The 16,480-nt window shown below is 38.7% G+C and overlaps 1 protein-coding gene across 1 annotated transcript; it reads right to left on the reverse strand.

Moving 5' to 3' along the window:
* Nucleotides 1–411: 411 nt before the first annotated feature.
* LOC147567023 (serine/threonine-protein kinase/endoribonuclease IRE1b-like) lies at nucleotides 412–15,259 on the reverse strand. The gene is made up of 9 exons (XM_086653648.1): nucleotides 15,102–15,259; nucleotides 14,873–14,969; nucleotides 14,479–14,660; nucleotides 13,791–13,902; nucleotides 10,592–11,227; nucleotides 9,062–9,231; nucleotides 4,453–4,705; nucleotides 810–1,098; nucleotides 412–677 (listed from the first exon to the last, which is right to left on the reverse strand). Exons 1-9 carry the CDS (start codon nucleotides 15,181–15,183, stop codon nucleotides 534–536), a joined length of 1,965 nt encoding a protein of 654 aa, XP_086509774.1. The 5' UTR covers nucleotides 15,184–15,259; the 3' UTR covers nucleotides 412–533.
* Between the last annotated feature and the right edge of the window lie 1,221 nt (nucleotides 15,260–16,480).

Below are 16,480 nucleotides of genomic sequence, written 5' to 3' on the forward strand. Positions count from 1 at the left end.
GTTACTGCCGATTAGCTGCTCTCTAATAGCAGATTCCGGCGAGAGGATGATTCTTCTCAAGAATATCGCACATAACAGACGAAGAAAAAACCCTAGGTGAGAAAAATACCTTCGCATTTAATGGAAGTTGAACCCTAGACCTAGGGTGCACAAACAAAACAATTTCCAAACCGAGCTGGTACCCATCCAGTTTACTAATGTTACTCCTCTTTAACTAATCGGTTTAATTAGACGAAATCTGAAGGACTAAATGGGCTCCTTGTGGTGGGATCCCAGTGCGGGCTCCCTGCCCGCACTGACCCATCCACGGTTCTGCGTACATAATTGCTCTTCGAACATCTTCATTACTTTTATCCTGTGACTTAGAAAATACAACTTCTTAAGAAATGTAGAAACAAAGTAATGCACCGATTTTCTACTACTAACTCCTTCCCTGCACATAATCGGCTTCCACCACCATCATCAAACAGTACATGTAATAACAACACTAGAGTTAGTCCAAAAAATATGTATGTTTACATTTTTAAATTGTTCTACTGTTCTTTTCCACAAAAGTCAGAGTACCACTGTTGCCCCACACAATTTCCCTTGACTACCTTGTATACTTCCATAAACATATCCGGGTACTTAGAGGTGAAGTACGTATATATTCCTTCAGGCTTCGATCCAAGAAGTCCCTAAGAAAAATAAACAAGAAAGAAACAAGAAGTTATAATCGATATCCAAACAAACTTCAAAAAAACAAAATGCTTAAAACTCATTTTACATGCAACCAAACCAAGTTATGAGAAAATAGATTAAGAAATAACCTGGACATTGGGTGAAAGATCCCAGTAATGATTGAGAGTGTTTCTAATGAACCTCAGACAGTCAGTGGTTTTTGAAAAATCGTATTGCCTGAACTTTTGCATTCTTAATATGAATATTTGATCAAGATTATTTGCCCAGCTGCTACCCAAATTAATGTTATTTAACCCCTGTACGAGATTAGATGTAGGAGACTTCTTATGAATACGATCACTAGTTTCCCGTATGAACTCGAGGCGCTTCCCTACACTCCAAAACAAAGGATGTTGCAAGACATCCAATGCCGTAGGCCTGAAAAGACAGCAGTTCATAATAAAGATATTATCAGATTTAATAAGCATAGAGAATGGGACATCAAGGCCAGCAAGAGAGGTCAACTTCGGTATTCCTGTCACCACTAACCGAAGCTGAACTCGGACTTGGCTCGGAATCGGCTTAGGTTTGATCCAGAATCCGAGCCAACAATGATTAACTTCTCTGACCAGTGTTAGTCAACAAAAGCGGGCTCTTGCAAACTTTCAATTTTTCAGGTTCTGCGAACTACTTGCTCAATGTAATTACTAGTTAATTGTTACCCAACTGGTTTCTGTAATTTTTGGCGTTTCTTTTCACTACACAGGAACTAGGGAAATATAACATTATATGTGTGGAAGATATTGTAAATAAGATTGCTAATGGTGGTCCACATTTCAAAGAAGTTGTAAACTTTCTGTGGCCATTCGAGCTCAACAGGACAGAAGGAGGTAAATTGTTGAAGAAAACACCGGTCAGAGACGGAGGTGATGCAGGAGACCGTAAAGATGGAATCAACGAACTTATCAAAAATATGGCTTACGCAATTCTCCAAATTTTGATATGTCGATTTAGATTGGTAACTGAACTTGAACGAACTTTTGTTGGATGAGATCTGAATACAGGCAGAATATAGTCGTCTAATCTAGAGAACCTATTTACATTCTTATAGTCAGGTTGGAAATACTTATATTGTTTTATTTGGAAAGCTCTGACTGGGTGACTGAAATACCATGTCTCTAAGCTTCAGTACATCAAGGACAAATTGAAAGCCTGGTCCAAGGAGAAATATAGTAAGTTCAATGCTGAATTGAAAGATGTCAGGGAAAGAATTGATAATTGGGACAGAGAGGAAGAAGATCATAATCTGTCTCCTGAGGACTTCGAAGCTAGAAGGAAAAGCAGGCTGGATCTCAATAAGCTACTCAATTTGGAGGAAATTAGTCTTCGCCAAAAATCGAGGGTTCAATGGCTTAAGGTTGGTGGCAGAAACTCGAATTATTTTCATAAAATCATTAACTGTCGAGCTAGATCTAATCGCATTAGTGATTTGAATCATAAAGGAAGCAGGATTTGTGAAGATAAGGACATCAAGGCAGCTGCTGTCGAACACTTCAGCGAATTATACACTGAGAGCAACTTCTGGAGACCCTCTATTGACAACATGCCCCTTCCCACTATCAACCCTGAGGAGAACAGGATGCTGGAGGCAGATACCAATGAAGATGAGATTACACAAGCTATGAAGGACCTTGCTGGAGATAAAGCTCCAGGGCCAGATGGGCTTCCTATTAGTTTTTTCATCAAATGTTGGGAGACTATCAAAGTAGAGCTCATGCTGACAGTTCAGGAATTTGCAAACACAGCTAGGAAGGACTGGAAATTGAATCACACATTTATAGTTCTATTGCCAAATAAGGAGAATGCTGCTAATTTTTCTGAATTCAGGCCTATTAGTCTAGTGGGTGGAGTTTACAAGATTATTTCTAAAGCCTTGGCCTCCAGGCTTAAGATTGTTCTAGATGAGATTATTTCCCCCTTTCAAGGAGCCTTTGTAGCAGGGAGGTTCTTATAGCTAATGAGTTTATTGATTCGAGAAGAAGGAAGGGCACTCAAGGTCTAATTGTAAAGGTGGATTTGGAAAAAGCTTATAATAGAGTGGCTTGGGATTTCCTTTACCAGGTAACGGATAGGATGGGATTCGGGTATAAATGGAGGTCTTGGCTTTATGGTTGTGTTAGCTCGGCTTCCTTCTCCATCATGGTGAATGGGAACCCTACTAAACCCTTCCAAAGTTCAAGAGGCATCAGGCAAGGGGATCCCCTCTCTCCATTACTCTTTCTCCTAGTAGCAGAATCTCTTAGCCACTGCCTTCAGGTAGCTGAAGAGAAGTGTTGGATCAAGGGTTTCAAAGTTAAGGAGAATGGTGTGGCAGTCAACCACCTTCAATTTGCGGACGACACCCTTTTCTTCTTAAATTATCCCTCTTATCAGTTGGGGAAGCTTAAAGACAATCTTATTTGGTTCGAATTAGCCTCTGGCCTTGAGGTTAACTACTCCAAATCAGTGATATTTCCTGTTATCACAGATCGTATTGTTGCTGCCAGCACTGCAGTTATAGGATGTTCAGTGGGTAAGCTTCCTACAAGTTACTTGGGTCTTCCTTTGGGTCAATCTTACAAGTGCAAATGGTTATGGAGGCTAGGCTAATGAGGATATGGCTCTGTGGAGGAACATCATTGTGGAAAGTTTGGTTTGGTGCAAGGAGGCTGGGTTCATAAACCTACCAAACTTTCTTTTGGATGTGGTGTTTGGAAAGGTATTGTTGGAAATCCAAAGGATTTCGAGAGAATCACTAAATGGAAGCTTGAAAATGGCCGCAACATAAGCTTTTGCCACGATAATTGGTGCCACCAACTGTCTCTGAGAGAAAGGTACCCAGCTATTTACTTCACTGAGTCAAAAGAGTCTTCAGTAGTTCAGTCCACAGCTCTTATGACTTGGGTGATCAAGACCAGAAGACACCTCAACGATTGGGAAATAGACATCTATTCCAACTTGCTGATCCTGCTTGATCAGTTCAGGCCGAAGAATGGTGTAGAGGATATTACGATTTGGTCCACAGGAGACAAAGAAGACCTCTCGGTGAAGAATTGTTATCGTAGGATCAACTCTAATGGCTCGAGTGACAAGAAGCTGGCGGATTTCAAAGGTTTGTGGTCTCCAGCCATCCCTCCTAGAGTGAGCTTTGTCCTTTGGGCAGCAGCTTTGGGAAAATTGCCGGCAGCGGACAATCTTCAGAGACGCGGTATGCAACTTACTAACTGGTGTGCTAGATGCACGTCCCATGGGGAATCAATTAATCATGTTTCCATTCATTGCGAGGAGGCTTGGAAGATTTAGAACTTCTCCATCCAATCAGCAGGGGCTCAATGGTGCCTTCCTATGTCGTTGCCCAATTTGTTGTCTCAATGGAGAAGGATCCCTCATAAGAGAACTAGGAGAGAGATGTGGATGATGATCCCACAAGCGATCTGCTGGTCTATTCGGAAGGCTAGGAATGAAGGCATCTTCAATAACTCCCCTAACAGTTTAGTGGTAGCAGTGGAAGACGTCCTAGGTTTACTCTTCCACTGGAGTAGGAACATTGGTTGAGCCAATAGTCTTAGTTGGATTTCATTTCTAATTGGGAGGATATCATGAATTAACATCTTCTTATGTGAATCCACCAGTTCTTTTGTATATTCTTTTCCCTTCAATTAATTCAAACTTTTCAAAAAAAAATACCATGTCTCTGTTTTTATTAATCTCGCCATTAATCGCTTACTAAAAAAAAGGAATGTTATTTCGTACCTCAAATCTGGATTGTCCTGTACCATTTGAGTCAGCAGATCCTCAGCTTCGCTTATATGTTTAATCAGAATTAAGGAAGGATTCCCTTTGCGAATATTCCTATCACGTTCGTCATGGTCACCAAACGCGTGACTACCTTTAGCTAGGCAATAGTAGAAAACACAGCCGAGACTGAAGATATCTACAGCCTTTGTTTCTTTCTTTTCTTCCTGTTCTAGTTGTTCGGGTGCCATCCACCCCGAACTACCGCTTCCTGTACCGAATTTAACATAATTATATATAAAGGTACTTCCTAAATACTAAAATCAAAAGAAGAAATATTCTAAAACATAAACATAGAATTCAGCAACTAAAATTAAATAATGAGTCATAAACAAAACAGAATAGAAACCTTTAGAAGTTTTTATTTGTTAGAAAATGGTCTTCCCAACAAATCACGTTTAATTAACTAAAAACAGAGTAGTGTTAATCCCAATTGGTGTGTGATTTAGGTTGATGGTGTGTTGAAAGATTAAACGGTTTAAGGTCTTCGGGCCACCACTTTTAAATCTCAATTCAGTTATCTCATTTGCGATCAAAACTAAAAGTTCAGAAGTTTCTGTTAGCTTTAAATAGTCTTTAGCAACAAATCGTGTGTAATTAACTAAAACCATATTAGTGCTAATACCAATTAGTGTGTGGTTTAGGTTTAAGATCATGTGCATAAAATTTTAAATGGTGTAAGGTACACCTAGGCCAACACTCTTCATTCTCGAATGAGTCGAATCAATTATCTCATTCGCGTTCAAAATGCTGGAACTTCTTCAAAGCAATCAGCTTTAAGAAAGGCTAAATCTTCGACGTCTAATTGAGGGAAGTCCATATTATCCACACCTGGTCGCCAATGAGTAAGTTCCTCATAGAGATTAGAAGAAAACCTCACCGCTTCATTTGCTATGTATTGTTCTTCCTCCACCATTCTTTGGCCAACTCTTAAGTGAGAGATTTTGTTCACAGTTGCTCGGAATTTTATGATCTTACAAAAATACTAGAAGTTTTTGTCTCCTGCCTGAAGTCATCTTACTCGTGACTTTTGTCTTAGACTAACCTCTTCCACCTTAAGTAAGCTGTCCAATTCAGCCATGGCTTTAGCCCTTTCTTCATATTCTACACCATTTAGGTCTCTCCTCTTTTCTTCACTATTTCAATTGTGTATTTCTTTCCATTTTATCTCTTGTATCATTGAAATTGATTATGGAGAACTTTTAATTGGTCTTTCACATGTTTTCATTTTGGACCGCTTTTAATTGGTGTTTCACATGTTGTAACCTTTCGCATGTTATTTGTTTCTACTTCACTCCACTTTATTACCATATGAATAATCTCATCATCTTTCCGACCCATCCCTCCAACATTCCATGTGATAGTTTTCAAAGACATTTATGATCTCTGGATTCCAAACTAGAACAAGATCTTTTCTTCCACTTGCCACATGGTATCCACTGTAGTCTCTTTCTGCCTTCAATCTGCTTCTAATCCCACTTTCAGGAGTTTGATTAGTTATACACTGATTGTTTTCCTCTTCTTCAGTAGCATAAGCCTCCATACCTTTTCTGCCTGGTGTGAACTTTTGCCTTCCAAATGATGATCTTCAGCTTGAATGTGTTGTCTGGAGTAATGGGTTCTAAGGTTTGTCCCATACTCACCTCCACCACTTGCATAACTTCGTCTTCTGAAGTCCCCTCATAATCTGAACTATCATAGTTCATATCTGCTTTCAGTCCTTTCTCGTCCACAAGGCTATCACATCAACTGGAATAAATGGGATGTCTAGTTAATTTAGCAAAGAGAAGACCCCTTCTGGGTTACCATCAGTGGTAAATCGTAATAGGTTCCCTGACTCACTTAAGCGTTTCTTTCGATATTCCATGGTAGAGATCACAAGAGCCTCCACCGTGTCCACTTCATCTCCTCTAGTTTTCTTCCTTATCAGTGGGTACCTCCTCTTGTTGTGATGTTATCCTCTGCTGTTCTATATGCATTTTTGTTACTTTCAGAAACCCCCAAGGGTTCGACGACCCTTACATTTCTCCTTCAATAAATTTCTAGGGTTTTTTGTTCACTCTGTGGTCGACCATGTTGACTCATTCCAAGCCCATTCGAGTCCCTGTCTCTTAATGGGTTGTAGGTATCTCTCAGTCCTAGTTCAAAACATTGTTTAGTTGGTTGGTAAGATGGGCTTCTTTTGGGTTATTAATTTTGCACGCCTTACCGTGTCCTTTCTCTTGTTGGGCCTCCAACTGGGTTTGACTCCCTTCTCGATTCATTTGTTCTTTCCCTTTCCTGATGTCGTCACATTCCACCACCTTGCAGACCTGCATAGCTTCAGTCGCCTGACAATCTAGGTTGACCTGCTCATCCGTACCTTCACTTGTACAATGTTACGCGTTTCTCGTTCCCAACTGTATTTTTCGCCACATCATCAATGACTATTGTTATTTTCTTTGGCACCCACCCGACTCTTCCGAAGAAATTTAGTTTCGAACCTAATAAACTCTCCGTCCAACAGGACTATGATTGATGTGGGGATCTTTGAAAGCAGTTTGCATCGCACCCTTATCATAGCTGCTCTTAGGTTTCTAAATCTTCTTCAATCTGGTAAATTTCGTCTAGTTTTCTGAAAGGCTCGGTTATCCTTTCCATGCTCTTTGTGCTCCATAAATCTAAAGGGAGCCCACAGATCTTCAGTTGTAACAGTCAGTTATGAGCATTAAAACTGTGCTTCCATTCGTGACAATATGTTGGCATCCCATATTCACCAAAAGCGCGCCAATCCCCAATAACTCCTCCACCGGCTAAGGAGTTTTTAGTACTGCCCATCCTTTCTGAAGCGCTAAGAGCCTAGGATCGCTTCCAAACCTTGTCTTAAAAGGTTCCACGCCTTAATTTTGCACTTCCAAGTTTCACCATAATTTTTGTGGATGGACTTTCACCACAATTGTGTTTTCCCAATCCATACAAGCAAATCCTGAATGAGACAGGATTACTATTGAAGGGGTTTGTCTGGGTCAATTTTTGAGTGGGTCGTTGTGATTGGTTGAAATGGTTTTGGAGGTGGAGGCTTGGTATTTCAGGTCTCTGAAAGTTATTAAAGCTTTGATGGTGAGAACAGGTGGGTGGTTCGGGTTGAAGTTATGGAGCTTTCTGGACTAGCATACCAGAGTTTGCATGTGTTTTATCTTCGAAAGAATTCTTGAAAAATTGTGTAGGATAGGGTTGTTTGTCTAGTGATTGGGATTATCAGAGTGGTGATGGGTTCTGGGCTGTGAGAGGTATGGGAAACATTAGCTGATTTGCCCATTTGTTTGATGATTCACCTCCTTTGTGACTGTTCATTTGAAAACCTGCACACCCTTGTCGCCAGCGGGATTCTAAGGCTTTTAATATTTCTGCAAGGCTATACCATCCCAAGTTGTTTTCACCTGCCTGTATACAGACCGAGTGCTTAGAGTTACTACCTTTCCAAACCTTATACAATCTTATGTATCCTCTCAATCGTTTCATTATTGAGTCTTTAGCCATATCGACACTTGGTCGCCGTTGCTCCTCAACTCCAATCTTGTGTTACCTTCTGTTACACTGATTTCCTTTACTTGATAGTGTAAGAGTAGTTTTCAAATCCATTAGCACATTCTTCAGAAATTACGGCATTCCATGATAACCAGATCCCTTTTCGCTGATAACTATTTTACAATTACCTGACTTTGCAACTTTAAAGGAATTTCGATCAATCACTAATATTCTCTTTCCTTGCATCGTCTACATCTAGGCTTGTATTTATGTTGGATTTTTTGAAGATTTTGTTATTTCGGTCCTTCCATAGGTTCCATATGATGGCCGTCGGTACCATGTCCCATATTTCCTTCTTCATCTTTGGCTTGTGAATCCCTTCCCAATGTTCATAAAATGGATTGATGTTGTTAGGCCTACACCATTGAGTCGTGAGAGATCCTATAAAGTATGACCATAGGGTTTCTTGATTTCTTCGAGCTTTCTCTCTCTAGGGTTTTCTAAGTCCTCAAATCTTCTTACGGTGATAAAAATTTCTTGGGACTTTCATACTAAAGATGACTAATAATGGAATAGAAAAGAAATCTAGAAGAAAATTCAATGAAACCAACCAGAAAATGAAGCAGAAACTATGAAGGTATGTTCAGTTTTTCAATCAAATGTTAGAATCCACTACCCTAAAGCTTTATTTCGAAATTTCGTGCCAGATTTCGGTGGAAATCTGAGACGAAATTTTTGTAAGTCCATTTTCGTGTCGGTTGCTTGAATTACCGAAACATATGTCGACATTTAACTCCTCGGTTGAGACTTACTAAATGTTATCTAAATGTACTATTATTAATACCTCTGTTTGTCTATTTACATTGAATTTGAGTTGGATATAGACCTGTTAAGTTGTTAATTTTATTTGCCCCACATTGTTCTCCATTTATCTTTATGACGTTATCTAAATGTAGAATGAGTGTAGCCCGCAATTCGGATTTTTTAAGGCTGATATGAAGCCTAAATGGATGCAATAATAACGTCTATCAAATGACTTAGAATTAGCATTAACTTTTACCTGTAGGATGAGAAAGGAAAGGCTGACTATCAAGGCACTTGCTTATGCCCATATCAGCCAACTTCGCGCATAAAGATTTGTCTTTGCCCGCAATTAAGATATTATTAGGTTTTATATCGCGATGAACCATTCCCAAGTCATGTAGGTGGCAGAGAGCCGATGCCATATCCCTACACCAAAGTAACAAAAAAAAATGTAGAAATATGTAAAACAGGCAGTAAACTGAAACATTTATAAATAGCATTTATTAATTAACTTTGTACATTAGGCTCCCTTTTGCAAACCAAGAGATCCAACGGAAAAAGGGGTTGTAACTTGTAAGGTTGTTGTCGGAAAACTTCCAGCGGTTGAGATCGTTGACCGAGAACAAGGGTAAGGACACCTCAGATACCGTACTTCCAAATAAGGTTGGAAGTTGGAACGGATGCAACCTTTGCGAGACAGCAGTCAAAAATGATAAGTTGGAGCTTAGAAGTTCATCTACCACCTAGGATGTCACTAGTGCACGTGGAGTATGGATTCAAAATCATTCAGATAGGGGGAAGAAGGATAGATCACAGTCTAGATTGAAGTTGGATGATAGATCTAACAGTCACAACTCAAAAGGTAAGGAAAGGCTGGATGACTGTAACATGGATGTGGCAACAGAGACAGCACAAAGCGTCACATGAACAAATCACGCAATCAGTCAAGGAGTTGGTGGTAATTAGAAATAAGTGGGCTAAAGAAAGACAATATTTCATCGCAACACCCAAGGTACAATGGTGCAGACCAAATTCCATTAACCAAATGATAGAACAGTGGGATGGCCTTCGTAAAAGGAAGAGTAGAAAGGAAATCTGGGAGCTTATTCCGGCGGCTATTATCTGGAACATATTAAAGGATCGACATAACAAAGTCTTCAAGGATATTAACTACAATACCAAATTAGATGTAGAAGACATTAAAGGAACAGTGTTATTCTGGGCTAAAAGTTTAGATAAATTCAAACACCTTTCCTACATTGATGTGGTTGTAAATTGGGAGGCTTGGGTATCGTGAAAGATCCCAAGACCTAATCCTTATCTTTTTTTTGTACATTCTTTCTTCTTTTCAATATATATTCATTCAAAGTTTAAAAAAAACATTTCTGACTATATATCATACCTTGGTACTGAAGAAAGGAACTGTCTCCCAAATGTATAACCCGAACCAGGGCATATGGGATATAAGGTTGAGAGGGAATTTAAATGATTGGAATACTTAGACTTCTTATTAAAGCAGAAGAACTGTAAAAGGTTTCTAGAAACCTTCTAGTTCAACTTTCGTGTTTTTACTGTTCATGTGATTACAAGATAATTTGTAAATAACTTGTTATGTAGGATTAAGATTCTCTCTCTATATATATACATACATGTATATGTATATTGTATATATGCTGGATTTTATTAGTATGTATATACAGATGTAATAATATGTATATATTATGTTTTTGTATTATGTATAAACTGAAATAAAAAAAAAAACAAATCAGTTTAAAGTCAGACTAACCTCATTAATTTTATTAATGTTGGTGAAGGCTTGTCCCCTTTCCAGAGCTCAATATCACTTTTAGAAGCTTTACACTTGTTAAGTAACTCCTCCAAGTTACATTTACAAAGCTCTAACACGATGTATATAAAATCTTTATCTTGCTTTTGTAAGAACCAACGAACAATATTTGTATGAGAGTCGGCTAAAGTCAAGTGATTAATCTCTTTATCTGCTGTTTTCACAAGAGCTTTAACAAGCTGTTTTACAGCAACTTCACGCCTCTTGTAGACACCCTTATATACAATTGTACCATTACATCCTTCACCAATAACTGACTCAGATACAAACAGCTTCCCAATTCTTTTTCCGTTTACTTGTTCCTTTTTTTTATTCCTTTTAGAATTCTTCTTCTTTCCTTTAGAAACTACCTCAACAGGACTCTCGGTACAGAGTAGTCTAGGAACACCTATGGAACCCCTACCACACAACAACAAAGCAAGTAAGACAACGGTGGCTACAACAACTGCGAACCATAACATGGGTCCCTTCCACTTATACTTAGAAACCTTTGCTCCATCAAGCATATTTGAACTGCGGTCTTGAGCAAGAGGTACTGAAACATTCAAGTAATAATGTCTCCTACTATCATATTCCCTGCACAAAACAACAGATATACAGAAAAGGTTAAACTAAAAACAAAATTTTAAGATAAAAACAACAATCTAATAAAAAATTCTAAAACATGCATTGGATGTATTAAGTATTTTCAAAAACTAACCCTGATAAACTAATATGTGTGGAGATATGAGAGGAGAAAGGAGAGAGAAAGAAAACGCAGATCTTAAATCCATCGGTCATCGGAGCCAACTCGACGGAAACAATGGGAGAGTGAAGATGATAAATCTGGAGAGTAAGAAGTACACCCTAACCTCACCTAGAAATGGGAGGTTTAGTATATCCGAGGTTGGTTTCTACCGTGAATGGGCAATTAATCTCCCTCTAGCAGGTGTCAACAGCTTGCCAACTTCCTTGTACTCTTATCTTCTCAGAGGAAACAAGGAGATGTAGCTAAAAAATGAGTAGATTCAGGGATGGAAACTCATTATGGCTAAGGGAAGCATGAACAATACTCGAGGTGAGTATGTTTGGGCTCATAAGGTGGGAGAACGGAACAATAGCCAGAAGTCAGTCTGCATAACGGCGGGCAGGAATACCAAAGGTTGGATAAAAATGGCCACTTACTTGAAGGACTTTGGTGGTATTCTGGATGGGAAAGTGGGCAGTAAGGATAAGTTAAACTTCGAGAGGGGTGGAAAAGTGGCGTTGTTAGATTCGAGAAAGGAGAATAACCTTGACAAATCCTTCCCACCGATCTTTTATCCATCCAAAGCATCAACCAGCAATGCATGGAAAGGAAGTCATTATGATAGTAATGCAAACAATCAACCATCCAACCCTAAACCATCAAGGAAGGATAATACCACCTACTTTATTAATCCCAGAGTAGAACCTAAGAAACACGTTATTCTTTTCCCCACAAACCTTTATTAAAGGCTGTGATTAACCCTGATCCAGAAGCATCTTCTTCTACCCTTCCTAGAGCAAAAATGGCAGTCAGCGACAATAGAGATATCAACTGGAACCAGACAGTGATACAAGATATGAATCCCCCCTTAGAGGATCCGACTGGGGTTAAAAATGTAGTGGATAGCCTACTCAGCTCCCCCAAAGTTTGGTATCCTACCATTTAAGAAAGGATTTACGATTTTGAGGACGAAGGGAAATACGGATATCCTGTGGGAGATTGAATCAATGCTCCTTCCGAACTACAAAACAACTATGTTTGTTAGGAGGTGGATTCCAACATGCAACGCTATATCTCAAGATCCTAACATCATCTCTGTAAAGTTTTTTAGGATTCCTTTCCATTTATGAAATGTTAAGATCTTTTCAACTTTGGTAGAGGAAGCTGGAGAGCTGTTAGAGATCAACGAAGAGACAATAACTCTAATAACCTCTAGTGTGCCAAGGTGAAGGTTCAGTGTAAACCCGCTGGCTTCATGCCGGAAAAACAGGTTCTGGTTGTTCAAGGAGATATTTTCCATATCTGGCAAACTGAAAACCCACCTAAAAAGTAAATGTACGTAGAGGGATTAGGCAAGGGGATCCCCTATCCCCTCTTCTGTTCCTGCTGATAGCTGAATCTTTGAGTCATTGCCTGAGAGTGGCGGAGGAGAAGAAGTGGATTAGTGGCTTTAAGGTCAAGGAGGATGGGGTAGCAGTAAATCATCTCCAGTTTGCCGATGACACCTTATTCTTTCTTGACGACTCATACCAGTTGAAGGAGGTACTTATCTTATTTGAACTGGCCTCTGGGCTGAAAGTTAATTATTCCAAATCTATGATCTTTCCAGCAATGTCGGATCAGAGCATTATTGCCAATTCTGGTATTTTACTAGCGAATACCTAGGCCTTCCCTTGGGCCAATCTTACAAGTGCAAAGCATTATGGGATCCGGTGGTGGAGAGAGTTAACAAGAGACTCTCGACTTGGAAGGCTAAGACTTTGTCCAGGGGTGGCAAGGTTACTCTAATCAAGATGATCTAAAAAAGACTGCAGATGGAATACGGATTAATGAAAGCTCTGATGTTAGGAGGGGTGATCAGGACAAACAACGTCACAAGGGAGACGATGGGTGCAACGTTCAAAAGTCAAAAGGAAAGGAGAAGGTAGATGAAGGCAATGATGACGCGGCAGTTGCTAAAGAACAGCGTATCATCAAAGGATGAAATCATGACAGCAGTGAAGTAGTTGGTGGATAACACTAATAAGTGGCCCAAGTCAAAACAAGTGTTCAAGAGAAGAAAGGTAGTTAAGAAAGTTTATGGGCCCAAGAAGAAATGGGTTGGGAATACAGGGGAAGGCCCAGTTCTGAAAGCAACACAAGCCAGGGGGAAAGGGAGGAGGGCCAGTAACAGACCTAGCCCAGAACGAGGAGGGCCCAGTAACAACGGAAAGGGGTGAAGAAGAAAAGGGTTGTAAAGAAATCTAGAACATGGTACCAAAATCCACCGAGGAGGACTCAGTGGTATTTCATTTAAACTCGTCGAAAACCCATTCTACAACATAAGAATGCTCTCTTGTAAGTCTATGTAGTATAAACAATGACTTATATTAGCAGTTCAGAAACATAAAGAATTTGAATGCCTCGCCTAACCTGTGATCGACATAGCCAAAGCTCAGCTGATATCTTGGACTGAAGAGGCGAAAGCTAAATAAGTTGGTTACTGCTGCGTAATATTGTATTACTACAGCTCCTTCCCGTAGATCTGCATCACATTATTTTTCCATTAGTACGGTGAAATAATACATCGGAAATACAATGTACACCTAAGCAGTTGGGAGTAGGATCGTCTAGGGCTTCGACAAGAGCCAGTTACTAATCCCAACCTGTCTAAGCCGAGAAAACTTGGACTTCCTCCCAGTCATAATAGAGGAGGGTTGATGGGATGTTTATCCCAGTCAGCCCTTCCTCTATTGGTCGATCTCTTCTAGCGAAGGAGAGATCAAATAGTTTTACTTCCGATATCTATCTTACTTAATAAAATGAAAGTGTTTTTTTCCCATAAGTCCGTTTTAGACAAATCTGCATGTCGCTTTTGTATCACGATTCAATAGAATCAATACATCTAATCAAAATGAAATTGCAGGTCACGGGTAAAATGACTATCCAGAGTATATAGATCTTATGGTTTCTGACCAGCCAAAAGGCAGTAATTTTGGTGGGACTCATCAAGAACATTCTAGTGGGTCGGCTTTAATTCTGAATTTTCCAATGTCAAAACAACTTAGGCTCATACAAATGTAAAAGTGAAGATTATGTGTAGAACAGTTTTTTTTCTTACCACCGAGTGTGTTTGTCATCATCCTCCATTTTGTTCCTCTGTATTTGTATTTTTTCAATTGGGGATCATTAAAAACTGGAGGATATCGTATCCTTCGTTTAATTGCATCTGCTTCTTCATATCTACTCTGGCTGTGCTTATGAAGAGCACTAAAAGAGGTTTGGTTCTCAACCCATTCATATCTACAAAATTTTTGACTTTGGGTTAACAATTTTCATGTTATCCTGTCCGGATATTAGAAGGTCATTTTTTTTTATGTCATATCTGAATCTAACTAGTCAAGGTCTTTGTGAATATGAAGTCCACAATTTATTATAGGTGCACCCAAGATCAGCTTGAGTCAGACATCCCGAGTTAAACAGACACAAATTTTCTTCAGTATGAAGGAAAATACCTTTGTATAATGAGCAAGGGAGTTATTCTCTTTGTGGCAAATAGGGTGATATTTGTATTATGATGAGTTGCATCTTCAAATACTGTAATTGAAGAACCTGATTGCATCAGTAGAACATGGGAAAGAAACATTAGGTCAAAAATCTCACGATATCTAAACCTAAATTATCAAGTAATACATTCTTGATTTCTTAAAATTGACCTAATAAATTTTGGGAAAAGTTACTAACCTCTGATTAATGTTAATTGATCAAAACAGATGAACAAAATGTTCACAAGAACGACAGAAATCCATGACCTCTGAAGCTTCATCTCTTTAGTAATTTCTTGGTCTCAAAGCTCTCTTTCTCTCGGTAACGATTTGTTAAGTTTTACAGTTGCTTGCCGGAATTGTAAACTCCAGTCAAATGCTTGTGGTCGTAACCCAGAAGGCCAGAACCCGTTTCAGTCGAAGAAACTTTGTGGGCCCACTGTTGCCACGTTGGCTACGATCAAATAGGGGAGGGATTTGGGAAATTAGGTCAAATGACCTTTGACCCAATTGACTTTGGTGGAATGACCCTTATTTCTCAAGTTCCTTGAAATGATCCTATTTTTGCCATTTTCTTCCAAGTTTGCCCCTCAATATAAAATCGAGTCTAGATTTTCTAGACACCCGATTTTGATCCAAACCGAGAAACCCCCCCTCTCTCTCTAGAACGAAATTTGATGGGTTCTTAGAATTTTCAAAATCATTCCACCCTTCCCTCTTCAATTTATATGGCATTAATCAATGCAATTGAGTCTCAATCATGAAACATCTTGAATCTTCTCTCCCATTTAGGGTTTCAATTTTAAATCTCTTCTTCTTCATCGTAAATTTCGGCCAAATTTTTACTTGGTTAGGGTGGTTGATTTGTTGAGGTAAGTTCATCTTTGTTATAGTTACCTTATTTCATCTTGATTTTTATTTCGTTTCATACTATATGTTGTTTTGTTTGGTTTTGAATTGATTTTTGATTTATCTAGCTATTGTTCATCTTCCTAGAGTTTTACAACTTCATGATTATCTATTGTTTTAGGTTATGTTTTGATTGTTTATCTAATGTTTAATGTTAAATTCATCTAATATATTGTTAATTTTTCAATTTTTGCTTGGGTTTTACCTTAATCTTATGCATTGGTTACTTTGCTTGACAATGTTCACTATGTGTTTGTTAATAGTCCTCAATGAATGAAAATATTGTTCATGTTTGTTGAAGTTTGTTCTTACTTCATCTTCATTACTACATCTTATGTATTGCTTGATTGTAAATTTACATCTTGAATTCATCTTCCTTAATTGGTGTATACAACAAACATCTTCCTTATTCTTGGACTAGAACCAAATAATATAGATGTCATGACAAATGGTAGAACTTACAAGAATTTATAAGATGAAGTTACTTTTTTTAACACAAAACAAAAGTTCCTCATCTATCTTGAGCATTTTCACAACATTTCCACGACCAAACTAATACTTCAGAACTGTTGTTTTTTACTTGGGAACCTTGCATATGGTGTAAAAGCTGACTTTTGTAATGAAGGTTAATGCAAGTTGCTGCTTAAAACTAAAAAATAATGTGTATAA

This window comes from Eschscholzia californica, unplaced genomic scaffold (assembly GCF_041429995.1).
Source record: "Eschscholzia californica isolate CP2 unplaced genomic scaffold, dmEscCali1.0.p SCAF_1, whole genome shotgun sequence".
Lineage (NCBI taxonomy): Eukaryota > Viridiplantae > Streptophyta > Magnoliopsida > Ranunculales > Papaveraceae > Eschscholzia > Eschscholzia californica.